Source organism: Monopterus albus, unplaced genomic scaffold (assembly GCF_001952655.1).
Source record: "Monopterus albus unplaced genomic scaffold, M_albus_1.0 scaffold98.1, whole genome shotgun sequence".
NCBI lineage: Eukaryota > Metazoa > Chordata > Actinopteri > Synbranchiformes > Synbranchidae > Monopterus > Monopterus albus.
Genome location: NW_018127978.1, coordinates 1,737,529 through 1,761,972, shown reverse-complemented (window position 1 = coordinate 1,761,972; position 24,444 = coordinate 1,737,529). Strand labels below are relative to the sequence as shown.

Genomic DNA, 24,444 nt, shown 5'->3' with positions numbered 1-24,444 from the left:
TCAGAATAAATCCGATGCAGGTTTCTGCCAGTTTACGTGCACATCAGTATACAAAGGTTTTATTGTTACATTTAGTTAATACCATTTACAGAAACACGTTTAAATGTAAATTTGGCAGGAAGCGATATAAGGACGTCATGAAGAAACAAATCTACTGATGTTTGCTTCAAACATGAAGACACTTTCAGGCTCTCAAAGCCAGTTCAGTTCTGCTTCTGTGATTCAACAGACTGAGCTGCACCTGTTGCAAACATGATGCCAGTGAAGTCTTTTACTTTGAAATTCAGCACCCCACCCTCACAGTCACATGTTTTTATGCTCAGGTTTAATAAAAGCATAACAACTGGGACAGAAACAACATTAAGCACCACACAGTCGGAGGAGGAAACAGGCTGAAATCACACTTCATCCAGTGACAGTGGATGTATTAAAAGGACACTAAAGGAGGAAATATTCACCTATTGTGGCCTTTTTCAATTCAAGTATTTAAATTGTGCTTTATATTGTCATTATGAAACATACTCTACATCAATGCCTCATTTCTTTTTTACCATTACTCAAAATGATTTCCCAGGTGTTGTGTAAAACTATGCGGCGTGTGTTATCGCAGCCAGCTGAAAAATTACTACATACCATTTTAAGATTATACACCTATTTGAAGTTTCTCACCATGTTTCAAATGCTCACAACTTGAATCATTTTCACAAGTCTGAAATCTGATCAATTCCCAAAAATACAAACTGTTTTTCCATCTTTACACTGTGTCTGGTGCTAAAAACAAAAACACAAAGCAGAAAAACCATGTTAAGCACTCAGTCATGTAACATACAACCAGTGTGTGCCGTTTACCCAGCAGTCACCAGGGCATTGAAGAAGCCTGGGAGAAGTAACTGAAACATCAGGGAGGAAGACCTGGAGTTTAATGGAAGAAAAGCAGCAACTCACCATCAGGCCTGAATCATCTCAGCATTAGGCTTCAGCAGCTACAGAGGAGCTGGTGAAGACCAAAAACTGAGTTGACGTCACTCATCAGGATGTGGAAACAGGAAACCGATCACAAGTTAGATCCAAATACTTTGTGAGAGGAGGATAATCATAAAACCAAAGACCACAGGAAGGATCAGGTCTACAGTTAGACCTTCAGCAGCAGCCAGGCTTCACAACAGATCACATTAATTAATAATCGTCTGTAGCTTCACTTTGACATTTGTCCGTTTTAATCCAGGAATCATTTGTGACCTGCAGAGACGACAGATCAGGACACATGGGATGGTTCTGATTCGGTTCATCTGGCACACAGGACAAATCAGGTCCTGGTCCATGGAGAGGAAGGATCAGGTAGAGACGAGTCAGTTCTGGTCTGCCGGAGAGGACAGATCCAGTACTGACAGGTCGGGCTTACACCAGCAAGATGAAAGCTAAGAGACCAGGACCAGATGGACTTCTCCACCGACAACAGCCTGCTGGTCTCTGGTTTCCGAGCCAGACCTCCAACGCACCACGGTCAGCACACAAACCAAATCAGAGAACCAGAAACAACCACTAATAGTTTGTTCAGTCCAACTGCCTTAGCAGTGTCTTCAGAGCAGCACAGAGTTCTGCACAGCACCACCTGCTGTTTACATTTTCAGCTTGGTTTTAATTCACACCAGGACTTGTTTGTGTCACATCTCACAGCAGGAACTCAGGATACTAGACCTGTCCTGGTACTGATGGCAGACTGAGAATAAAGCAAGTTCATTAATGTGCGCACTGGGGCTCAGGTGGAAATGCACAGGTGTGTGACTGCAGCTTACCTCCAGGGAGTGTCAAAACATTCAAACATGTTCCGACCATTAAAGGATGCAGCTGGTGGTTTCGTATGTTGTTGTGGATTCCCACAAACCCTGTCCAGAGACCAGCAGCACCAGTGAGTGTGGTGTCCTCACCATATTGTGTGTGAGTCCAGACCCTGGTCCAGCTCATCGCTCTGTGCTGTAGACCGCCACTGTTGTCCACCAGTTATTAACCACCCTAGGCCATCTGTTAGTCTCTGGATGGACTTTGTGGAAAATAGCACATCCTTACAAGGTATCAACACAAGCTGAAGCATGAATGATGATGTGGCTGCAGAGACATCACATGAATGATTATTCTCTGTGTTTTCTGCTGCTCACTGCACAAAGTTCAGTCTCATTACAGCCGGATCATCAGGACAATGCTCCACCGACGTCTCAGGGCTTCAGTCCCACTTTCATCGACATGTCTGATAACAAGTCCTGTTCCACTCGGTTTCATTTAATTTCACTGAATCACAAGAGAAAATCTGGTCACATGACACAGGTGTACAGTACATGGACAGAGATTTAGTGTTGAAACTTTGCTCCCTAGAGAAACAAACAGTGAAAACAACATAACTTTAAAGGACTATCCTGGTGTTTCTTCATGTTTCAGTCCATCAACGGCAAAGCAATGAGCCCCATCTGTGTTCTGATCTCAGACCAGCTGCTCACATTTAAGATCAAGGGGTCATAGTGCCAGTTTCAGGATCCGGATGAACCCAAATGACCCAATTTCACAGCATGTCTGATTCATTTCAGAATTGTCAGGAAATTTCCAGCACTACAGAACACAGACCAGTTTTACAGGCTGTGGCTGATGTTCTCACTCGGTGTGCTGCCCCTACACCACCACGGGCAGAAGCTATGTTCACTGCAACCATCAAGGCACAGCTCACAACTGGTCTACATTAGTGTTAATATTTTCATCTGCATCTGTGTTGGAGGATCTCAGCAGAGTCCATTAGTGTCTGTTCTAGAGCTCTTCACCGAATCAGTTTGTTCAGGTGTGATGACCTGCAGGTGATGATCATGTGACATGATCCTATTCATTTTCATAAGACAACTTGTGGGAAATTTGTGAGCACCAATAATTAATTGGAGATTGATTCATCTGTGGATTATATGTAACAGTTTTATCTTTGAACAGTTTAAAAAAAAAAAGTGACATCGTCACATGTTCTTCGGCTCCACCACAAAAAGGAGAGAACCCTGCTGTTTCACAGTCTGTTCTAGACAAAGTTTTTTCACTGTTTGTCTAGAAAAAGAAAAAAACACCGTCAGAGCTGCACGCTGTTTCATGTATAAACTGATTCTTTCAGTTCTACGTGCTGTTGCTGTGATCATCTTAAAGTTAGTTAAGCTCCAAAACAAACACTGCATGGACCTTTTCCACTGTTTATCTGAACCCTAGGTTCATTCCTACCAGATAAAAGTCTCGTATGAGCCCGGCCCGCAGACGGACCCATCATCCACCACAAGTAGAAACTCTCCTCTAAAACATGAAGAAACTCAGTGTCGCCACCATCAACTCTGCATTTTAAAGCAAAAATCTTTCAAAGTTAGCTACATCTAACCTCCACCTGTGTGACTGGTCGTCACGGAAACATGATTGACAGCCTGACCCTCTGACAGGCTGTTGCTCAAAGGCAACAAGGAAATGAAAGTGAGTGAACATGACAGCCTCCAACAGAGAGATGGAGCGAAGGTAGTAGGAGGAGGCGTAACAGTCTGTTGGTACGGCGCCTCCATCCTCCTGAGGCTGATGGGAAATATGTCCATTTATTTGAGGTCCAGCACCATGCTGGCTGGGTTCTCCAGGTACTCCCTCCACAGGTTGGAGAAGCGGCACATGGTGGCTCCATCAATGATGCGGTGGTCTGCCGACCAGCTGACATTCATGATGTGAGCTGGGACCACCTGCCCACCGGCGTCAAACCGAGGAAGAACCTGAACAGAAATAAGCACAGTTTTATGAAATCTGGGAACTTTTGACTCATTTCTTTGGGATTTAGTTTCAGTTTGTGCTGAATCTGAAAACCTCCAAAGACCGAATGAACCAACAGAAACCAATGTTTGAGAGACACTGAGTAAATCCACTGGGGCTGGGACTCTGGACAGCTCACAATTCCATTTAATTAAGAATTAATTTAGGCTCAAAACGACCCTGCTTTGAATAAGAAGAAAGAAGGGCGCCATATGTTTTGGCTCTTACTCCCCTGCCCCATGCGTCTTTGCTGCAGCGTTATCCATATGGACACAGGTCTGTAGAAATGCTGACCAGTGCCGGCTGAAGCGGCTCCGTCAAGTCTGTCATGGGCTACGACATATTCACACAAACCTGCACACTTGTCTGTCAAAGCTCACGATCAAGTCAGTGATAAGACGAAGACGTGCAAATGTTCCATAAGGTCAGACACCTGAGAAAACAGCTGTCTGGTCAGAGCAGAGGATTAGTGACTCCATACAGACTCACACCTCCTGTGTGTCCTGGTGTGAACACACTGTGCAGGTCTGTGGAGTCCAGAGCCACAGTCAGACAGTCCCCATGTTCCCAGTGCCTGGAAACATTTGGAACCCACCTGGATTTTTCCCAGTGCTCCAATGGTAACTTCAGGAGGAAGAATCACCGGCTTGGCATACGTCCCTCCAATCTGGTTTAAAGCACAAACACACAACAGGTTTACATTAGTCCAGTTCCACAGCAAACTCAGGGTTCAGATTCTGTTTCTGCTGGACTCACGGATCCAATGTTGGACAGGGTGAAGGTCCCTCCGGTCAGGTCAGCGGTTCCCAGCTGTCCGGCAGCTCCCAGGGCCTGCAGACGGTTCAGCTCCTGAGCAATGTCGAACACACTGAGCAGCTGGACATTCTTCACATTAGGGACCAGCAGGCCCTGACTGGTGTCCATCGCCAGGCCGATGTTGTGGGACGCCTGCGAAACACAAACATCAACAAGCAGCTGAGCAGCCAGGAGCCTCAGAGGAGATGAATCTGAGCAAACATCTGCAGAAGCTTCTCTGGACAGTTCACAACATTCCAGGTTACTGTACAACAAATGACAGTTTGCTTTAGAGGTGAAATGTGTAAGAAACAATGTGTCCAGAGCCCTTAAGACAGAAGAGTTGCGACACTGAGGCGTCAAAAACAGCAGAAGGTCACGTGACTCAAACATTGATTCAGATCCATCGTTTTCTGGAACAGTGGGATTTATCAGCAAGTTGCTGCTTTTAATGATTTGTACAGCCATGCAAACCATTTCAGTGTTCAGTTGTTTCCGCTAGCTCAGCTAATTTAGTTAGTTAGCTTGGTACCTAATTATTAAAGTGACCCAATATTTGAGAGAAACAGTCAAAAAGGTTGTAAAATATGTTTTGACATGTCGTTAAATTAAAATGCAGCAAGTATAATTATTGCTGTTGATTTTTTACTTAGAAAGATAGCAGCCAGGTCTGTGACTCTGTGGTGCTGCCCTTATAGAGTCAGTGGAGACGTCACCACTCTCCTTAATCTAACTGCATCAAGGTCAAGCACAAACCGCAAACACGCAAAGCTTTTTCAGGTACATTTACAATGAATGAGTGTCAACATAATCATAATGCTGATGAGAACATGAAGGTTATTGAGAAATAGCAGTCATCTGTTACCGGTACATGATAAAATATAAAACAGCTGCCTGAGCACACTTGTTTCTATAAGCCACATTAAACAAAGGGAATGAAGAGCTAAACAATGCTGCATTCAAACTAAGTAAAACATCTTTACCTTGTAGGTGATGTTCTGGCAGCCCTCATCCACGGAGGCGTTGAGGATCGGGAAGTGGAGGAGGCCGAGAGAGGCAGCCTGGGCCAATCAGAGCACAGCATTAACACTCAACATTCAACCAATCAGCATCAACATGGAGTGCTCCATCAGGCCTATGCTCTTGTCCCTCTGTTCAGGTTGTACCTTGATAAAAAAGGGCATGTAGCTCAGTTTGACCCCTCGACCCTCCATCACTGGCCTGAGTTCAGCTCTCAGAGCCACAAGGCGGCTCAGGTCCACCTCGTCACAGTACCCGAAGTGAGGAATCTTCAGAGCTGCCATCATTGTCTTCACCATGGCTTTATGGAAACCTGGAAACACAAAACAGCCAAGCAGTAGGAGTCAGAGACAGACTCCAGTCTAAAGAGGTGTTCACATCTGTGGGGCTGTTGGTCTGCAGGGACACAACTACTGCACAGCCAATTACAAACGGCCTGTGATGACTGATCGGACCCAGCTGGACTGACTCAGGGCCTGTCTGAGTCCGTCAGTGCTGACAGTCTGCAGATAGTGTGTAATATGTAAAGACTGTAATCTTCTCAGCCAGTCGTTCTCAGAAAGACTCTTTACACACGTTTGATTTTAGCGACTGACATCGACATAGGTGTCGCCCAAGACAAAACAGGACTGACAGAGTCCACATTGTCCCCCCCCTCTCCATCCAGGGTCTCACCCAGACTCTGGGGCTTTTCTCTCTTTCTGTCTGTTTCAGCACAGAATGCATATGAACAGTGCAATCTGGTACAACTGTGTTGCCTCAACATTTTCCCAAAAACACACAAAAGCACATTATAGAAGACATCAAAGTGTAACCTTTGAGGGGCTCGGTGACATCCTTGCCAGTGAAGACCAGTTTGGGTGATTTGGGCAGAGGTTTGGTGGCTGCTGGAGTGCTCACAGGCCTGGCAGAGGCAGCAGGAGCAGGAGCCGGACCTGGACCCGGAGTCTGGATCTCCTGGGACGGGGTTGGAGGTAAGATGGCTCCGGTCTGCTTTGCCAGGAAGTTCAAGATGTCCTCCTTCAGGATCCGACCATCTTTCCCTGTCCCCAGGACCTCACTGAGCTTAATCTTAGAGACAAACCAGTCAAACCAGAAACAGGTTACACTGGGAACACAGGCTGCAGATAGACAGACTAGTGAGGAAACACTGGGAGGCCTGGGGACAGACCAGGAACACTGGAGAGAGACAGAGGACAGACTTACGTTGTTCTCCATGGCGAGGCGTCTGACAGCGGGTGTGGCCTGGGTCTTGTGACCTTTGATCTCCTGGTGGGTGTGTTCCTCTCGGGCCATGGCGGGCGTTTCCACCACGTCCTCCTCCTGGATCACCTCTGAACAACAACGGCCAGGTTTTAGGGGGTTTCAAACCTGAACTAAGTGACCCAAACTTAACGTGGTTGCAGACTAACCCCAGTTGTTGATGCTGTGTCTCACCTGAACCAGACTCCGTCTCGATGTCAACCAACGGTTTGCCCACTAAGGCGGTGGCGTCCACATCGTAGTAGAGTTTTCTGATGACTCCGTCGTAGCGGCTGGTGATGGTGACCGATGCCTTGTCGCTCTGGACCTCACAGATACTGTCGAACTGAGAAACCTTGTCCCCCTCCTTCACATACCTGAACATAGCAACATTTCATTCAGGCGAGAACCAACAGGAAACACAGGACAGAGTGGGAACTGCTCTTCATAGTTATGTCAGTAGTTGTGGTGGGTTCAGAACATTTAGTGGTTATAGGTCTTTTCTGTGGTCTTGGATACGTTTATTGGTGTCTGGGAGTTTCCGAGGTCTCAGAGCAGTTCTGCTGTGGAACTAGTGTGGTCAGTCTCAGTAGAGTCTGTGTTCTCGGGTTCTACTGGTCTCAAGTAGTTCCTGAGGTCTCCGTATATCTTCTGTGGTACCGAGGTAATTTCTGTGACCTCTGGTGGCTTTATGGGTCTTGGAGAGTGTCCGTGATTTCAGGAGTTTCTCTAGTCTCTGTGGTTTTGTGCAAACTCCTTATTTAAGTGGTTTCAGAAATTTACACACAGTCTAGTTGTAGTAGTGTAGCTTTGTGATCTCAACACATACCACTCCTTCACCGTCACCTCCATGATTCCCTCTCCAATATCAGACAGTTTGAACTGGACAATGGGTCCTCGACTCACTGCAAACACAACAACATCAGGATCACTTCCTGTGTAGAGCTGCATGTGGACTGATGGACTGGAGTGGGTGTATAAAGATACTTGGTTGTTAACCTCTAAATCTACACCACTGTGTAGTGAAACATATTGATCTGGATGGTCTGAACATGCAGAAAACTCTGAACCTCTCAAACGGGTGAGTGATTAAACAAAAACTGGACCAGAAATCCAGATCCAAAACCCAGAGGACACCAGAACACTTTGCCCTGGCAGGTTTCCATTTCCTCTCACCATTTCTGGACAGATATGACATTTGAAAGAATGAATAAACAGGTGGAGGGTCCAACACCGGTCAACTTCTTAAAGTCCTGAAAACATGCAACTGGACAGACCAGATCTGAACAAACTCTGGCTGTAATTCAAAAATTTTCAGTGTAAAAGTCTTAAAACAGGCGGCACAGTGGTTAGCAAGAAGGTTCCGGGTTCAAGCCGGTTGTTTGTCTACATGTCAGCCCTGTGACAGACTGTTGACCTGTCCAGGGGGGACCCCACCACTCGCCCAGTGTCAGCTGGGATTGGCTCCAATTCCCCATGACCCAATTCTGGAATAATGGTATAAATAATGGATGGTAGTCTTAAAACCACATTGAAGCATCTAAGAAAAAAAAAATGGAAGGAATCCAAAAACTGAGGTTTGGGTTAAAAACTCACTACGTTTCAGGACTTTGGTCCCTGCTGGCCTGGACTTACCGACGCCAGAGTGCAGCGTCCTGCTGTCAAACACCTGGAGATTTCTGTCACATCTGAAGGTGAGTTGCTGCAGAGTTCGGTCAGATCTGAAATTCTGCAGCTGGAAACATTGGCGGCGGTACTGCTGACTCAGCTGACAGGAAGAGAGCAGACAGCAACTGAAAACATGAACCAATTAATCCAACAGAAAACTGATTAGCAACTATTCTGATAACTGGTTAGTCACTGGAGTCATTTTTTAAAATCATCACATAATAATAATCACCTTTATTTGGCCAAGTATGTTACACACAAGGAATCTGTTTCTGGTACAGAACCAAGGCAGCCATCTGTGGTGCCAACTCACACCGATGGCTCTAACCACTGGGGGCAACTTGGGGGATCAGTGTCTTGCCCAAGGACACTTGGACTGGAGGCATTGTGATTAAAACTCCCAACTCTCTGGTTGGGAGACAACTGCTCTACCCACTGAACCACAGTTGCCATGTGACAAAAACATCATGATAATTATCACACAAAACTTCTTCCCACGATAATGATGATAATCAGATGAGTATCATTTTTGGTAAGTGTTTGTGTTCTGCTTTCAAACCTGCACAGTCAGTGTGGTGTCTGATAGCAGCAGGGTTACATAGCAGACACATGCAAGACAGCAACAAGGAGAACATATGTTGCTGATAGTATGATGCTGTATAGGATGACGACACCATGGTACAGGTCAGACACCACCAGTGGTTTGCTCAGATATCTGCAGTCTGATAAGCAGCAGAGCAACAGCTGCTCTACAACAATACAACAAACCTTGGCCAGCGTTTGAAAAAGTGCCTCTACCGTCCTAGGACACAAAGCCTGGCAGCTGAGCTCGCTAACATTTAGCCTCTGGTGCTAACGTCGGTTCAGACCCAGCAGCAGTCACTCCTTCTCAGTTTCCCTGAAAGGATCAGAGCTCAGGGAGAAGCAGCGACATAGCAAGGGCAGGCTCACATGTTACAGTGAAAGACATGGCACTGGCGAGAGTGGAAGAAACACCAGATTTCAGAGGCTGATGGATGGTTGGCTCTGGGTGTGAAGTCTCAGAAACATTTCTGCTTCATGCAGAACACAAGGAAATGTGGAGAAGGGATCTCTGGTTATGGAGGGTGGTAGACCACCAGTATGTTGCTGGACAGTGATACTTGCTTCTTAACTGGACTGTTTTTATAGTTGTATATGTTTATAAGTCGCACAAGGCACACGTAGTCAGCAGTAGTTCATGTCAGGATGAGAAGTGTTAAATCACACAGAAACACGATGAACGTGCAGTTTAAAAATACCATAAACAGAAAAACAGCAAGTGCAAAACAAAGCCAGAGTGACAAACCAACACATGACGGCAGCTCAACGGTGATATTAGAAACAGGTTGTCCTCCTCATGCACCTTTCTACCGCTGAACTGCTAAACTTGTTTTGGCACTTCTGAGCCTCCGTAACGTATCAGCTCCATTAGACCAGAACGACCTGATACCAACAACATCAAAAATTCCAAAAGATTCACTGAAAATTAACTGACCCTGCAGTATTGGTCATTACCGTCTCTATTGGAATTGCCAGCTGTTACCCAGCAGCAGGATGCTAACTGAAGCCGCATGCTAACAGAACGTTTAGCATGTTAATAGTTAGCATCCTGCAGGTGAACCGGCCTTAGCAGCTGTTTGTTGTTTTTAATTCATTCTGTTAGCATTAGCTACGTATTTAATATGGCAGCGGGCGTTAATAGAAAAAGGTCACACACTAAGCTAAGAAATTCGCACTGATAACAGAATTATGGCGTCACTTTAGCACTGGCTCCCCTTCTGAACCCACTCTGGACCACCCATCGCCACCCACCGGTCAGTGGAGGGTTACACGAGTTTTTCATTTAATTCACTTTATTTTATTTTAACCTATTTAACGCCTTTACACAGAAAAATGTTAGCATGTTAATAGTTAGCATCTTGCAGGTGAACCGGCCTTAGCAGCTGTTTGTTGTTTTTAATTCATTCTGTTAGCATTAGCTACGTATTTAATATGGCAGCGGGCGTTAATAGAAAAAGGTCACACACTAAGCTAAGAAATTCGCACTGATAACAGAATTATGGCGTCACTTTAGCACTGGCTCCTCGTTAGCATCAGACTCAGATAGACATAAACATTTAAACACTGACACATCAAACTTTATTTCCTCACCAGCCGTCTGAATACACTGAAGGAGCCTCTGGTCACCGCCGCCATCTTTCCTCACTGCTGCCGCTTATACGTCACAGCTGCACGCCCCTCTCCGCAGCCAATAAGAATTTAGAAATTTCTTCATCTGTATCTAACCCTACCCCCTTCTTAATCCACTCTGGACCACCCATCGCCACCCACCGGTCAGTGGAGGCTTACACGAGTTTTTCATTTAATTCACTTTATTTTATTTTAACCAATTTAACGCCTTTACACAAACATATTTTTCATGGTAATTAATTGGATTTTATTTATATCGAATTTATGGTAAGAAATATATTTTACAGCAACACCCCTCAAGATCTTTTCCACCAAATATCAAACTAGGAATTACTCGTAGGAAAGGTTCATATGATAATGATGCTGTAAGAGAGACTGTAATTTAGGGGGATATATGTTTAAACACTTTGGAGTGCTAAGACTGAGAAAATGTCATTCATTTAATTGAATAAACTCTTAGTGGCTAGCTAATTCCCCTTTTTGCTCACAAATTAAATGGCAAATATCATACCACTCCAAAAAAAGGTCTTATTCTTGTATGTAAAATCCAGATTATTCCATAGAATGCTTGAATGGGGAGAAGCTGTGCTCAAAAGCAATTTTATGTGTATCAAGGCCTATTTATGGAAGGTACCACCGAAAATGTAGGCTATCTTAAAGCTATAGTACGTAACCGTTTCCAAATATTTTTGTTCAAGAATCTGTTCCAAAACTTGCCTTAATGTGGAAAGGTGCTGTCGAAGCCCCGTGTCCCCCAGACCGGCAGAAATATTAGTTTTTCTGAGTATATGAGCAGAGTGGAGTGATGAGCTGTTCACTTGTTCCATGTATTTATTTATTAGTTAGGCCCCTGTAACAACAATTATCACACACAAATTCATATGTAAATATTCAAAAAAAATCAATGGGCCTAATTAAATAAAAATACACAGTACACCTGTATGACCTTTTCAGTTTCCTTTTTAAAGTACTTTAGGAACCCCATTATTGACCTCACAACAGCCAAATTTTGACTGAAAAGAGTTAGATGACTGTGCAAGACAAGCACATTCTGGGTTGGTCTTGGGCATGCTTCAGGCTTGTGGTATGAGCTGTACCAGAGCAAAATTGGAGTGGGATACAGGGCAATACTCTGCCCCTTTTTAAAAAAGCCATTTTGCATTCTGCCCCAAATCCCTCCACTGCTGCTCACCGCTTGCTCGCGTTCTACTCTGCTCACATGCTCATTAGCTTGCTAATGATGCCAACATGCAAGTTAGCTAGCTGCTTACATGTCATTAAGGAAGAAAGCCACATCCTTTTCAAACTTGAGTTCTTTGGACGATTTTAATATAGACTATAAAAACTCCCCTGATGCTGAGACATCAGAAAATCTCCTTCAAACAGTCAAGCAGGAGTGTTGAAGTGTGTGAGGCACTTCAGGGACTTAAGCCGGAGAGAACTCGGCGTTATGGTTAATGACATTTTCAAACTATGTTACACCTGTGGTCCTGTGACTGAGAAGAACGAACAAATATTTGTGGTATGATTTGAGTGTTAGTTAGTTCCAGGAGCTTTTATTTTGAAAGGATACATGTTAAATGCTCTTAAGTCTGCAACACATATGCTACACAAAAACCCTTCGGGGAGGCGACAGTGGTGCGGTGGGTAAAGCAGTCATCTCCCAACTGGAAGGTTGAAGGTTCAAATCTTGGTGCTGCAGTCCACATGTTGAAGTGTCCTTGGGCAAGACACTGAACCCCCCCCCCGTTGCCCGCGGGGGCAGCACCTGTGCACCCCTCGGCTCCAAACATAATTTCATTGTACATGTTACAATGACAATAAATAAAACTTCTTTTCATGTCCGTCTCACATACAGAACTCATGAAGACATTGGAGGTAGAAGACTCAAACATTCAAAATATTTTCTGATTAAGAAATACCCTTCATCTGAAAAACAACAAAAACTTTTAACATCGATCATCTGGTTTCAACCAATAAGAGCTCTGATCAGCTGATCTAATGACAGCCAATCATTGGGCAAATATTCAGCCAGTGTCTTATTTTAAGACATAAAAACATTTTTGTATTAAACTTTACATTTCAGTAAATCCTCATGTTCCCTGCTGTCTGTGTGTCCATGTGTTTAGCCTAGCTTAGCACAAATACTGGAAGCTGGGGAAGTCCACATAAGAATTATGTATGTCGAGGCCTGTGCACACATTTGAATACAACATGGACTGTACTCAGAGTGTTCACAAGTGAACATGTGCTCAAAGTGGAACAAACAGAACTGTGTCTGGGTCAGTTTTACTGAATGTCAGGCCTTTAAAGCCAGAAACAGACACAGCTTTTATTAACCTGAGTGTTGCTGTGCTCAGGCTGTCAGGACACTCAAAGACGTTTATGTCAACAACAACATGCCATTCTGGGCTTAAAACAAGAGGACTTCCTGAAATGTCAGCCTATTTTAACATTTGACACACAAAAATCCCTTTAGTGGTCTGCAAACATACCATGGGCTCTGAGACTACACATTATATTTACTGACACAGCTCACTGCTGGTTTATGACAAATGCTAAGCTGAATCTGATCAGAGCAGGATCTGAGTCCTGTTGTGTTTACAGCACCACAATTTGTCCTTGAATTATGTAAACGTCATTGTTTCATCAGAATCTTGTCAGATTCACTTCGACTGTCCCACAAGAACATTAATAATATTGTGCTTGATCAAATCCAGCCTCCAGCCTGAGAGAAAAGTTTGTCTACAGACCAGCTGCTCAGTAGCAGCTCAGACAGGCCAACTCCGGAGATCAAAGGTCACCGTGTCCCCTTAAACAGGAAGAACACTGTCACCAGATTGCTTCAGTTTGTGGTGGATCAGGTGGATTCAAAATCCTCCATGTCTCTGGCAGATGTCTCACTGTTTGCTCTTACAACCTGCAGCTTACTGAAAACATTGTCACCGATAAACGTCCACCTTCCTCATCACACAGTGAGAGCAGGCCTAAACTACTTCCTGTCAGTGTGTAGGCTGCCTTGCAGTACCTGTGCTGCTAACTGAAATCTGACATGATTTGTGTGAATGTTACATTATTCACATTGTTTGTGTAATTTCATTAGGGTTGGAAACAGAAACTTTGTTCCAAATTAGAACCAGATCCAAAATGCCACGCACCAAGCACCCAGAAAAAAACAAAACAAAACTGATTTTCAGTTAAACTTATTGGCTCCTAAATGCAAACCAAGCAAATAGTGTTAGCTACATCCATGCAGATAGGCCCTATATGCCAGAACTTGTATCAATGCACAGCGAGTCTGTTTACAAATGCGTTAACGCCTTTGCTGGCACATCAGAATGAGGAGAAGAAGGTGACAAACTACCGGCTGGGGCTGCTTTCTATTGTAATGCACACTGGCTGACAAGTCTCTTAACTAATGATTCGACTACTTAACTTTCAGGAGGCAGCCCTAGTGTTTTGTCTTCAGATGTGAAACTTAAAGATGTCTCTCAGTGGCTTGTTCCAAGATTACAGGACCCACCTCACTTTGACTTTCAGACATGTTTGATCCAAATCACGTGAAAATAAAACACGTTTCTGAGCTAAACATAGAAATTAATTATTACAATTGTTGGAGGTTAATTTTTTTTGTTGATCAGATTCATCGATTAATCATTTCAGCTGTACATGTATTGATCTGCCAGAGACATGTAGATGTTTTTGTCATGACTTCACAAAAACTAAACTGATCGAGACCAAACTGAAAATGTCTAAGACTTAATCTCTCTCTCTCTCTCACTATAATCCCCTGAGTTTGTCATCAGTGCTTTGTTTTTAGGTCCCTTCTTCTTCTATCATGATTATTGCTTTTAATTATACAAGAATAAAATCCATCTCCTTCAGACTAAATCTGAGGAAACTCAAGTCACATGGGTAACTGATCAGAAACAGGAAGCAAATACTGTAACCATGACAAGGGAGCACTGTCAGCTAATCCTTCAGTTTATAAAAAAAACTACATTATTATTGTTGAAACAAAAATATGATTCTTATGTCACAAATAAAAAATATAAAATGTGTCTTTATCTAAATAAATTTTCTTTAGCCAAACACACACATGTAGATTACATCATATTTACACAGAGCTCATTAACATACAGCTAATTTACATATGTATGAACAGAGAGCAGCTGTTACCGCCTCACAGCAGAATCAGTCTCTTCAGCCCAGATAGAAGTGAACTCCTGCTGGGTTATTAGCTTCCTGCTAAACACCGGAGGGACTCTAGGTAATCAGGAGGGGCTGTGGGTAATGTGTCCTCAGGCCAGGTCTGCAGTTTTAGTACTGGATGTACTCAGCCTGAAGAGACTGGAAGACAAAGCATCAAAGTGTCAGATCTGGTCCTATTGTTTTCTGAGTGTTAAAAGAGCATCCTGAAGATGTTACAAGTTAAAGTTCACTGTCCGCCTCAGTCTGTGAACACAAAAACTAATGCAGACAACTTGCTGCTCCAACTACAAAGTGATCCTTTATATCAGGATGCACAGTACCCTCCACTCAAACATGTTCACTGTTCTTTGACTTGATGTTTGAGAGTTTAACACTGTCAGGATGCTTCACATCCACCTGCTGAGAGAGGAAAAGCCCTCTGTGCATAAACCTGTGTTTAAGACCAGAGTGTACAAGCTGAGGTTCAGAGACAGACAAGAAGTACAGCTTATCACATGCCCCCTTGTCACCATGTATGTGCGCTGATGGCTCAGGCAGATGCCACGTGGAGCAGGGGTTGTGCTCAAAGTTTGTAGTGGTTAAACTTTGACCCCAGCTATGCTGACCTCTGTTGACCAGAGGAAAAACTGCACAATAAGCAACGATTCTCATATGGAGAACAAAGGGTGTCTCCCAAGGTTGTTCCAGTCGACCGAGGACCTTCCAATTCTTCTATATTATATCTGCTCTGAGTGAGGAGGCTGCTAGGAGCCATGAGCAAAGTCCTACCTTTTATCAACTGATACAGCCCCTTGTGAGAAATAAGTTCAGATGAAGGACTGTAGGAAAGGACGCCTCATATCATTAATGACATGTGGGCGGGTCTCAGACCCAAGTGAGAGAACAACCCACACAAGAAATGTTAGCAACACCAAAAGACAGATGTGAAATATCAGATTATTAAAAACCTCTGAAACCTCTGTTGAAATGTAGCAATACACTGCTAGCAACATTAGTAGTGTAGCCAAGGTGGCGCAGCTTATTAAAGTGTTTTGGTGGGGTAGGGTTGGATATTAAAAAAAACAAAAAAAAAAACACCATAATTTCCGGACTATAAGCCGCTACTTTTTTCACTTCATGCACACACCCTCATCATGGAAAACACACGACAAAATGCATATGATGCCGCTTTCAAATTAAAGGCGATCGATCTGGCTGTCGAAATATCTCATGTTACAACGTGGACAACTGCGGCTATGTACAAAGTGTTTTTTCATTTTCAATTAAGTGGGTGCGGCTTATATTCATGTGCGCTCAATAGTCTGGAAATTACGGTAAATCAGTGCTGTCAATCCATCAAAATATTTAATTGCAATTAATCACGATTGTTCAGTTTATTTACGATTAATCGCAAATTTATCACACTTTTTCTAATCTTTTCTAAACAGTGGTAGAAAGTAACTAAGTACATTTACTCATGTACTGTACTCAAGTACAATTTTGAAATATCTGTAATTTGAATATTTTCATTTTCTGTTACTTCATACCTTGACTTCACTTCCATCCATCCATTATCTACACCGCTTATTCCTGAATTGGGTCATGGGGGGGCTAAAGCCAATCCTAGCTGACACTGGGTGAGAGGCGGGGTCCACCCTGGACAGGTCGCCGGTCTGTCACAGGGCTGACATGTAGACAAACACTCACACTCACTCCTATGGGCAGTTTAGAGTTATCAATCACCCTAAGCTGCATGTCTATCTATGCCCCGCTTCATTAGGTTCCTTTAACTCAGCAGCAGCTTTATGGTGTTAGTGACGCTGACAGATCCTCACCTCCCCGCACACACACACACAGTAGATTTGTGAGTATGAATCGTACAAAGATTAGGAGTCAGAGCTCAATAGATGAATGTAGAGTCACACGAGTGAGGCATCTTTATACTAAACACAGTGTAGTGTTATGGTGGATCATGTTACTGTTTCTGGTCATGTGATCAGTCAGAAGAAGTGTTGACATTCAGAAACATTAACGACCGAAAGCAGAGCATCAGAAACACACTGGAAACACCTGACACATCAGTGTCTGTTAGGACTGCACGATTATGGCAAAAATGATGACAATTATTTTGGTCAATATTGAGATTACAATTAACATGATTACTGGCTGACTTTGGAAACATCATGGATTTACTGGACTTCAAAGAAAAACAAGTCTTTAAATAAGACATAACTGAAAAAATAATTATCTACCTAAATGTGACTGACAGTTCGGAGGACATTACTTATTACTCTACATTTGTTTTACAAATAAAACTACCTCAGGTTAACAGTATTTCCTGTCATAACCTAAAGAATCACTTTCACCGTAAGGCTACAGTCAGCTTTCATTCCAACTTGCTCATAACAATTAGCTATTAGCTTAACAAGCTTGCTACATTAACAGAAACTGGCAGTGGATGAGACTGTGAGCAAAGCTGAAAGTAGCACTTCTCTGTGAGTTTGTGCTTGTTTAGAGGGTGTTTTGATAAACTGCTCTTACTGACTTTTTAGCGACTGAGGGTTTAATGAGCGTACAGTAACAAGCTCAGATGTTGTGGCTTCGGGTGATACATCTCACTTTACTTGATGCGAGCAAAAAATGCACTATAGAGCACTGAAGGGGTGCGATGAAGCATCACTGTGAAACAGAGTGCAGCACAATAATCATTTTATCGCGATAATTTTGTCTTCATAACCGCTGAAAGCCAAAATCATAATGGCAAATAAAATGCAATTAACTGCCATGCTCTAGTGCCTGGCTAGCAGCCTGTCACCGAGTCCAGTCATATGACTTTACTGTGTAATCCTTGACACTGTTTTTGTTTAAATAAACATCTGTGTCCAGTGTGCTGGTGATGTCACAGCAAAGCGAACCAATGAGCAGAGAGGGGTGGGGCTGAGCTGCTGCTGTGTCAGAGGACTTACAGGTATGGAGCGGCTCAGGAAGCGTCCTGATGGGCCCGTCATAGCACTGTAGCCTCCGAGGCCCCTGTAGGGGCTGAAGTCCTGAGGCCCCTGGCGGGCGCAGCTCTTCACCAGAGCCGCCATATGGACCGCTGTTGTTATTGACCTCATGCTGCATGCTGTGAGGCCCATTACCATAGCGAGACACAGGGGGTGGGGCCAAAGAGGAGGGAGAGGGGCTGAGGGACACAGAGGAGGAGGAGGGAGGAAGAAGAGAGGAGTAGGGGGTGTTCCTGTCACCCTCCACATGTGCAGCATACAGGTCACTGAGAGAGCTGGCCAATCGAGAGCCGAGGGCTGAGCTGAGGATGCACAACACAGCACACATGAATAACATGACACACACAACACACGGACAAGACCCAACAAACACATTTATCAGTGATTATTGGATTTTTTTTTCCTCTGTCAGCCACCCGGCAAAGTCTGGGTCAAAAGGGGATGAATGTGGTGAATGAAGGTGAATCCCAGTTCCCCTAATATCATCCACATTTCCTCACTTGCATCTTTTCCTCCTGCCTACATAGGAGAGAGGAATCGAGAACATGTTTATGCAGGGACCTCCTCACTCCTCAGAGCAGATATAAGAGCTTTGAGACATCCTTCAAATGACAGACGAGTACAACTTCCAGGTTGAGCAAGGAGCAAGGACCAGTAAAAATAAGGAAACTGGGATTCACCTTGTGTATTAGTACGAGGCCTGGGGAGTAACGGAACACATGGAACAGCATTACTTGTTTAGGACAGAAAAAAAGGTAGCTATTCCGTTTACGTCATGGAGAAAAAAGACAATCAGATTACTGATACATTTGGTAAAAATTGGGATTATTAGCAGGATTACAATTTGAACACTACAATAGGGCTGGGCAATATATCGCATTTGTAAGTTATATCAGTAGAATTTCAAATGAGGTGTAGGATGAGACAATATTGTTTATATCAATACTGATGTTGTGTTATCTAACTTGTTTTTTCGTTTGCATCTCTAACACTCTCCGCGAAATCCCACTTCCCCGCTGCACTGCTACGCTCTTGCTCACAAGTTTGCTTGCAACATGGGAGACACAACGCTGGTCTACACTACTGATGAAGCCCTGGTTCGTAAAAAGAAAAAAACAAAAAAAAAAAAAACTCCTCAAATCTTTTCCACCATTTACAACAGCGCCATAAACTGCAGTACAAAGAGCATGTTAACTTTGTGCAGCTGCTGTAGCCCCAGCCGCAAGGCCATCACTACCTGAAAAGTCCTCTGCCTGCTTTGTTTAGAGTGTTACACATCTCTTTTCATTAGTACATATACCATTGTTTACCTATCTGTGGAGGTGACATTCACATTAATTAATGCCGCTGCAGATCGTTGTGCTGTCCACTTGCGACACAACACTGGCAGTAGGAGTTGTGCGCGTTCACGAACTATCCTCGCATTTAAGGGAGAGGCTCTTTGGCTTTATTATTCTGAAAAAATTATAGACTATTTGGAGTTATGAGGGGTGCCAAGCTAGAGCTAGAGGTACCCAAGATTAAACATTAAATGGCTGGAAACAAGCACAATGAGCAGCCATGGGCACTTTAAGGCAGCTTTAACAAAGTACATTTAAATTGAATGTGCATAATTAATGTTATGACTATTAATCTAAATGCAAATTATATGGACAAAACAAGGAAAGCAATAGCTGGACAAACAATAAATGAACCTACTCATAAGCCATCTGATCTGTTATGTTCTTAACCCATGTACTAAACAAAGCACTGTCTGTTTACACCTTGTAAAAGGAGCAGATTTTATTTTTGCTTTGTCAAAGATACTGTTCTGTAGTCTAGTACTTTAATCTACTGCCTGAATTTTCTTTCATTTGATTGTGCTTGTTTTTTTCAGTAGGTGGACTCTGATGTTAAAAAACAGTTTGAGTACTCTTAATATAGGCATTAAAGTAAAACAAAGCATTTCCTATCTGTCTTGTAAAAGGAGCAGATTTTATTTGTGCTTTGTAAACTGTACTCTGTGGTCATAAGTATGTGGTCACTTTTGTTGTGACCTAATGCTAACCCTTCTATAGATTAAGGAAAAGCAGGTTTTTCTTAAAAAAATACACCAAGCAGAGGACACAGTTTTGTGATTAAAATTCCAGGTTTGCCCATTTTCTTAAGGTTCCACTGTTTTGCTGTCTTACAGAACACACTGAAGTCAAAGCTATCTTACTGATATTTCTTTTCTCATGTCTTTATCTGCATATTTGGTGCTGAGGTAATTCAAAAGTAATCAATCCAAGTATCAAATTATAGTTGGATTAAATTATTGAATATGTTTTTGGCAGGTAATTTGTAACTGTATTGGAATACAGTTTTAAAGTAACCAATTAGTAGCAAGGGTTGAGGGAGCTGGGCAGGATGTTTGGCGAGACAGACAGGAAGCTGATTGAGACACTGACCTTCTGATGTTGGACGCCGATGATGACTGACTTCTCCCGATCCTCTTGGCTGCAGCTGAAGCAGAGGATGCTGGGAACCTGGAGGACTTGAGTGGCGAGGCGGGGCCCTGACTGACTCCCATCGACAACCTGAACACAAACGCAGAAATCACTATCAATACATGCATTGATATCTGATCAGTCAAACAAGTGAAAAACGTCATTGCATTTGTTAATTTTCATCTTATTACTCTGTGCTTTAAACAGGTGTGACTGCAGGTGTGAGGTGTACCTGAGCGGCTGTGACGATGACCTGCTATGCATCTTCATCTCGTCCACTCTGTAACAAAAGGAGTCACTTTACAATCAGAGCTGATAAAAATTGCTTTTTAAAGCTCTGCTGTCACAGGTCAGTTTGACGAACACAAGACTCTGCCTCTGGGCTCCATTCGGCAGCTTATGCACTCTCCTGAGGAGCTGTTAATAAGAAAAGTGTAGAGACAAGAAAGTGACGTGTTTACAAATGAAACTAAAATATGTTCAGCATCAAATAAAGTGCAACTCTGGCTTAAGTCTGCTATTCGAAGGCAGTGAGTCAGGAGCCCAATTAGTCAGCACACGTTACTCCTTCTTGGCGACAAATCACTTCATATAGAAAAAGATATGCAAGCGTATCAAACGCCCAATGGATCTTAATTCATCTGTTTTTCCCCTGCCGAGGTGTTTTCTCTCTGTGTTAACAAAATTTACATTCTACAGCTCAAACATCAGTCCAACATATCAAACAAAATCTAGATCAGATTCCCCACAGAAACAAGCACTAACTGTTAACTTCAACAAAGAGCAGAAGGTAGGTGTGTGAGTAAAGCAAAGACAAATAAGAAATACACAAAAGTACATCAATAGGAGAGGGAGAATCAGTAAGAGGACCAAAGTATATGATAGAACCTAGAATTAAAATATGTAAGCCATGAAAGAAAACAGCAGCCCAAACTAATTCAGCACAGGCCAGTAACGGGTCACTGCACCAACACTTAACAAAAACAGAGAGCCAAGCCGAGGGTCAGCAGTACAATCCCAGTACTATAGAGGTGCCCCTGCTGCAGCTTAACACAGTTCCCACAGTTCTGAGCTCTTCAGCTACACAGTCAACTGGTCTGGTTGGTTCTGGTTTGGTTCTGGTTTTGGTACCTGAGGGCTCCGGTGGTGGCGGGGCGGGGAGGACGGCGACTCTTTAAGGCTCTCAATTTGTCTCCCTGAGTCACACCGCTGTCTGTTCCCTCACCCTGATGGATGAAACAAATGCACCATGAGACAGCTCACAGTCAAACACAGGGAAACAGATAGAAGCTCAGAAAGCTAATCTGAACGAGTGCAGCTACATAACCCTAGAAGCTATATAAAGTTGTTTTATCATGGTGCCATGCTGTTACGCTGCGTATAGTTTCTGTGTGTCATAGAAAATCAACGTTCACTATTTGGTCAAAATGACAAACATTTTTGGCTTCTACAAAAACAAGATGTAACATGTTTCAGAGCGAAACCTTCAAATCAATTAAAATCAGTTTTATTTGTATAGCACCAAATCACATTAAAAGTCATCTCAGGACACTTTACATAGTAAGATGTAGACTGTACTGTTATTATTGTGTTCATAGTGCTCACACTTTGTTTTTAATTTCTGTTTAGACAGGACCTGATCATTTTGTTATTTCAATAAAAGTTCAAACCTTTACCAAACACACAAATATAATATCAGTCTCCTCAACGATTCACCAGAGCTCGTTAACCTGTGTTTAATTAACTACCACTAACTCCAGCTGACCAGCAGAAGCTGCAGCTACACCCTGGGTGATGTGGGCTCCAGGTGTGTTTAACTGTCTATATACACTGTATGTGTGTGCATACTGTATGGATGTATGTGTGTGTGTGTGTGTTTCGACCTCATGTGGTTGGTCAGAGCTTGAGGATCGGCACATGTTGCTGTTGTGGGCAGAGTTTAATGTGAGGTCATCTATACTGGTGATGAGGTGCGACACCGCCTTGTCCTCTTGCTTGGTCTTCTGGGAACGCTCACTGTCACCTAGCAACCACAGTGTCGCCTGTTTCCTGTTAAGACACAAGCACAGTCAGGGGACATTCATTAACCCTACCCTCACACATGGAGTTTTTCCACCATAGGAAGCTACTGAAACGTGCTGAGCCGAGTAACACCCGTCACAGGTTCTGCGTTTGTTTCCACTGCCATGCAACTGTTTCAAGTTGGCTTCGTCTGGGCCAGTCGGGTTGAAAAAGTGACAGCCAACGGCCAACTAGCGGCTACGTTCTGCACCCGCATGATAGAAATAACTCCCCCTACCAGCAGGTGGTGGTGTCTTGGCCATTCAGAAAGGGAAAGGAGAAGAGCTTGACAGTGGAAATACAAGCTGTAAACAAAGCAGCTCATTCAAAACAGCTGCTGTTTATTTTTGCTTCTAAAGGAGAATATATCTGATAAGAAGCTATAAATGATGCTGTTCTCTGCCCTTGCAAAGAAGCACCAGGGCTGACTTTAACATCTTGGACAGACACAGTTAAATTACACACTTGTTCTTCCACCACAAATATCACATTGTATTGACTATGAAACGTTTAAGGTGGTCAGCCATGTCTGTTTATTACAGCAGCATCTCTGGATTATCACGTGTGTTCTGTGTTTTAGTCTACTGATGCCTGTAGTGAGAGACTCAACAGAGAACATCATTTTAAAGATTAGATGGACTCGTCTGGCCACATGAATAAAGAATATTCTACCTTAAAGTGGACCAAGCTCTCAGAACCATCCCTGTCTGACAAAATCTGCTGCACATGGAATAAATAACCTTTGCTGTCAGTGTACAAGCACATTAAGGCAGAGACTCACTCTTCCAGAAAGTTCTGCTGTGGTCCAATTACAGAGCCCGGTCTGCAGATCCTGATCCAGGAGATGGCCTCACCTGCTGTGAAGCGATAATGCTTCATGAGGTAACAGCCAATCAGAGTGCCCGTCCGGCCCAGGCCAGCTGCCAGAGACACAGAGGTTATTTAGTATTAGACAGTTTCCTCATGTTGTATGAGTCTGGTTGTCATGCTCTGACAGAAACACTGAGCAGAGCTAAAGATCCACAGCAGATCAGAAATCATACCACTAACACTAACTAACACAGTCAGTACAGGGAGCAGCATCAGTGTTTCCTTGGGCCCAGTCACTGGCAGAGGATACACACCGCTCCCTGCTGAATACACGGACATCTACAGGTCATCTGTCAGGACAACAGGAGCTATCAGTAAAGACTGCATCACTGCAAGTGTCCAGGCATATTTACTGACACTACAGATGTGAATAAGACACGTGATGTGCTGTGTTCCTGCGTTGTGCATGCTGGGAAAGAAAACGGGCACAAAGGAAAATGTTTTCTGCTGCCTTAAATACAAGTAAGAAACAGAGTAGATGTAGTCATCCTGCAGCAGGACATCTGGAGGTGAGGAAATACAAGTTACATATCCAGATGTTGTCAACAAATGAGATATGAACATATGTGGGAGACGACCACAGGTTTAAACTTGTTTGAATAAATTACTGCTGCAAAGTACGGAAGAGTATTAGGGCCACTGCATAAATTTTTTTAAAAATTCTGACTTTATTCTCAGTATTCTGACTTTATTCTCAGTATTCTGACTTTAATCTCAGAAGTATGGGTACCTGCAGGGATCCAAGTTCAGTGAGTGCCTTTGAGTCATGCTGGAGAGGAGCTACGTGCTGCCCAGAAAATGTCGGATTTAAGTGAATTTTTGCGTGGTCGAGGAAAAGAAGCAATTTCATTAATGGAAGAGGAAAAGGTGAGTAAAAAGACTCGTGTTACTTTACTGTCTGGCGTTTGTAAAAACACAGAAAATGTTATGGATGTGAAGAGTGATAAACGCAGACACAGGTTAGCGTCTGTTAGCTAACATTAGTAGAAATTAACGTTGTGCATGTAACCGTGTTAGATGTTAGTCAGAGTCTTCACAGTCTTGGCTAGATAGCCAGCTACCGATAACCGGGGGCCCAGAGGCCCCGCGGTTATCCTCCTCCGGTGGCG

At 43.4% G+C, this 24,444-nt stretch overlaps 2 protein-coding genes across 3 annotated transcripts in view; both read right to left on the bottom strand.

The window, feature by feature from the left end:
• Positions 1–31: 31 nt before the first annotated feature.
• Positions 32–10,802, bottom strand: dbt (dihydrolipoamide branched chain transacylase E2). 2 transcript variants are annotated; one of them, XM_020609144.1, is made up of 11 exons: positions 10,702–10,802; positions 8,497–8,629; positions 7,691–7,766; positions 7,057–7,238; positions 6,826–6,953; positions 6,435–6,690; positions 5,766–5,932; positions 5,583–5,660; positions 4,561–4,752; positions 4,400–4,471; positions 32–3,767 (listed from the first exon to the last, which is right to left on the bottom strand). In XM_020609144.1, exons 1-11 carry the CDS (start codon positions 10,744–10,746, stop codon positions 3,600–3,602), a joined length of 1,497 nt encoding a protein of 498 aa, XP_020464800.1. In that variant the 5' UTR covers positions 10,747–10,802; the 3' UTR covers positions 32–3,599. The 2 variants fall into 2 exon arrangements, with proteins under 2 accessions (XP_020464800.1, XP_020464801.1); XM_020609145.1 differs by lacking the exon at positions 10,702–10,802 and adding an exon at positions 9,857–10,043.
• A 1,720-nt stretch (positions 10,803–12,522) lies between these two features.
• Positions 12,523–24,444, bottom strand: part of cdc14ab (cell division cycle 14Ab) — a 24,365-nt gene continuing 12,443 nt past the window's right edge. The window contains 9 exon segments of the mRNA XM_020609087.1: positions 12,523–15,090; positions 17,898–18,007; positions 18,009–18,238; positions 20,366–20,494; positions 20,637–20,684; positions 21,536–21,630; positions 22,288–22,453; positions 23,247–23,385; positions 23,509–23,614. Coding sequence (XP_020464743.1) covers positions 15,061–15,090; positions 17,898–18,007; positions 18,009–18,238; positions 20,366–20,494; positions 20,637–20,684; positions 21,536–21,630; positions 22,288–22,453; positions 23,247–23,385; positions 23,509–23,614 — 1,053 coding nt within the window. The 3' untranslated portion in view covers positions 12,523–15,060.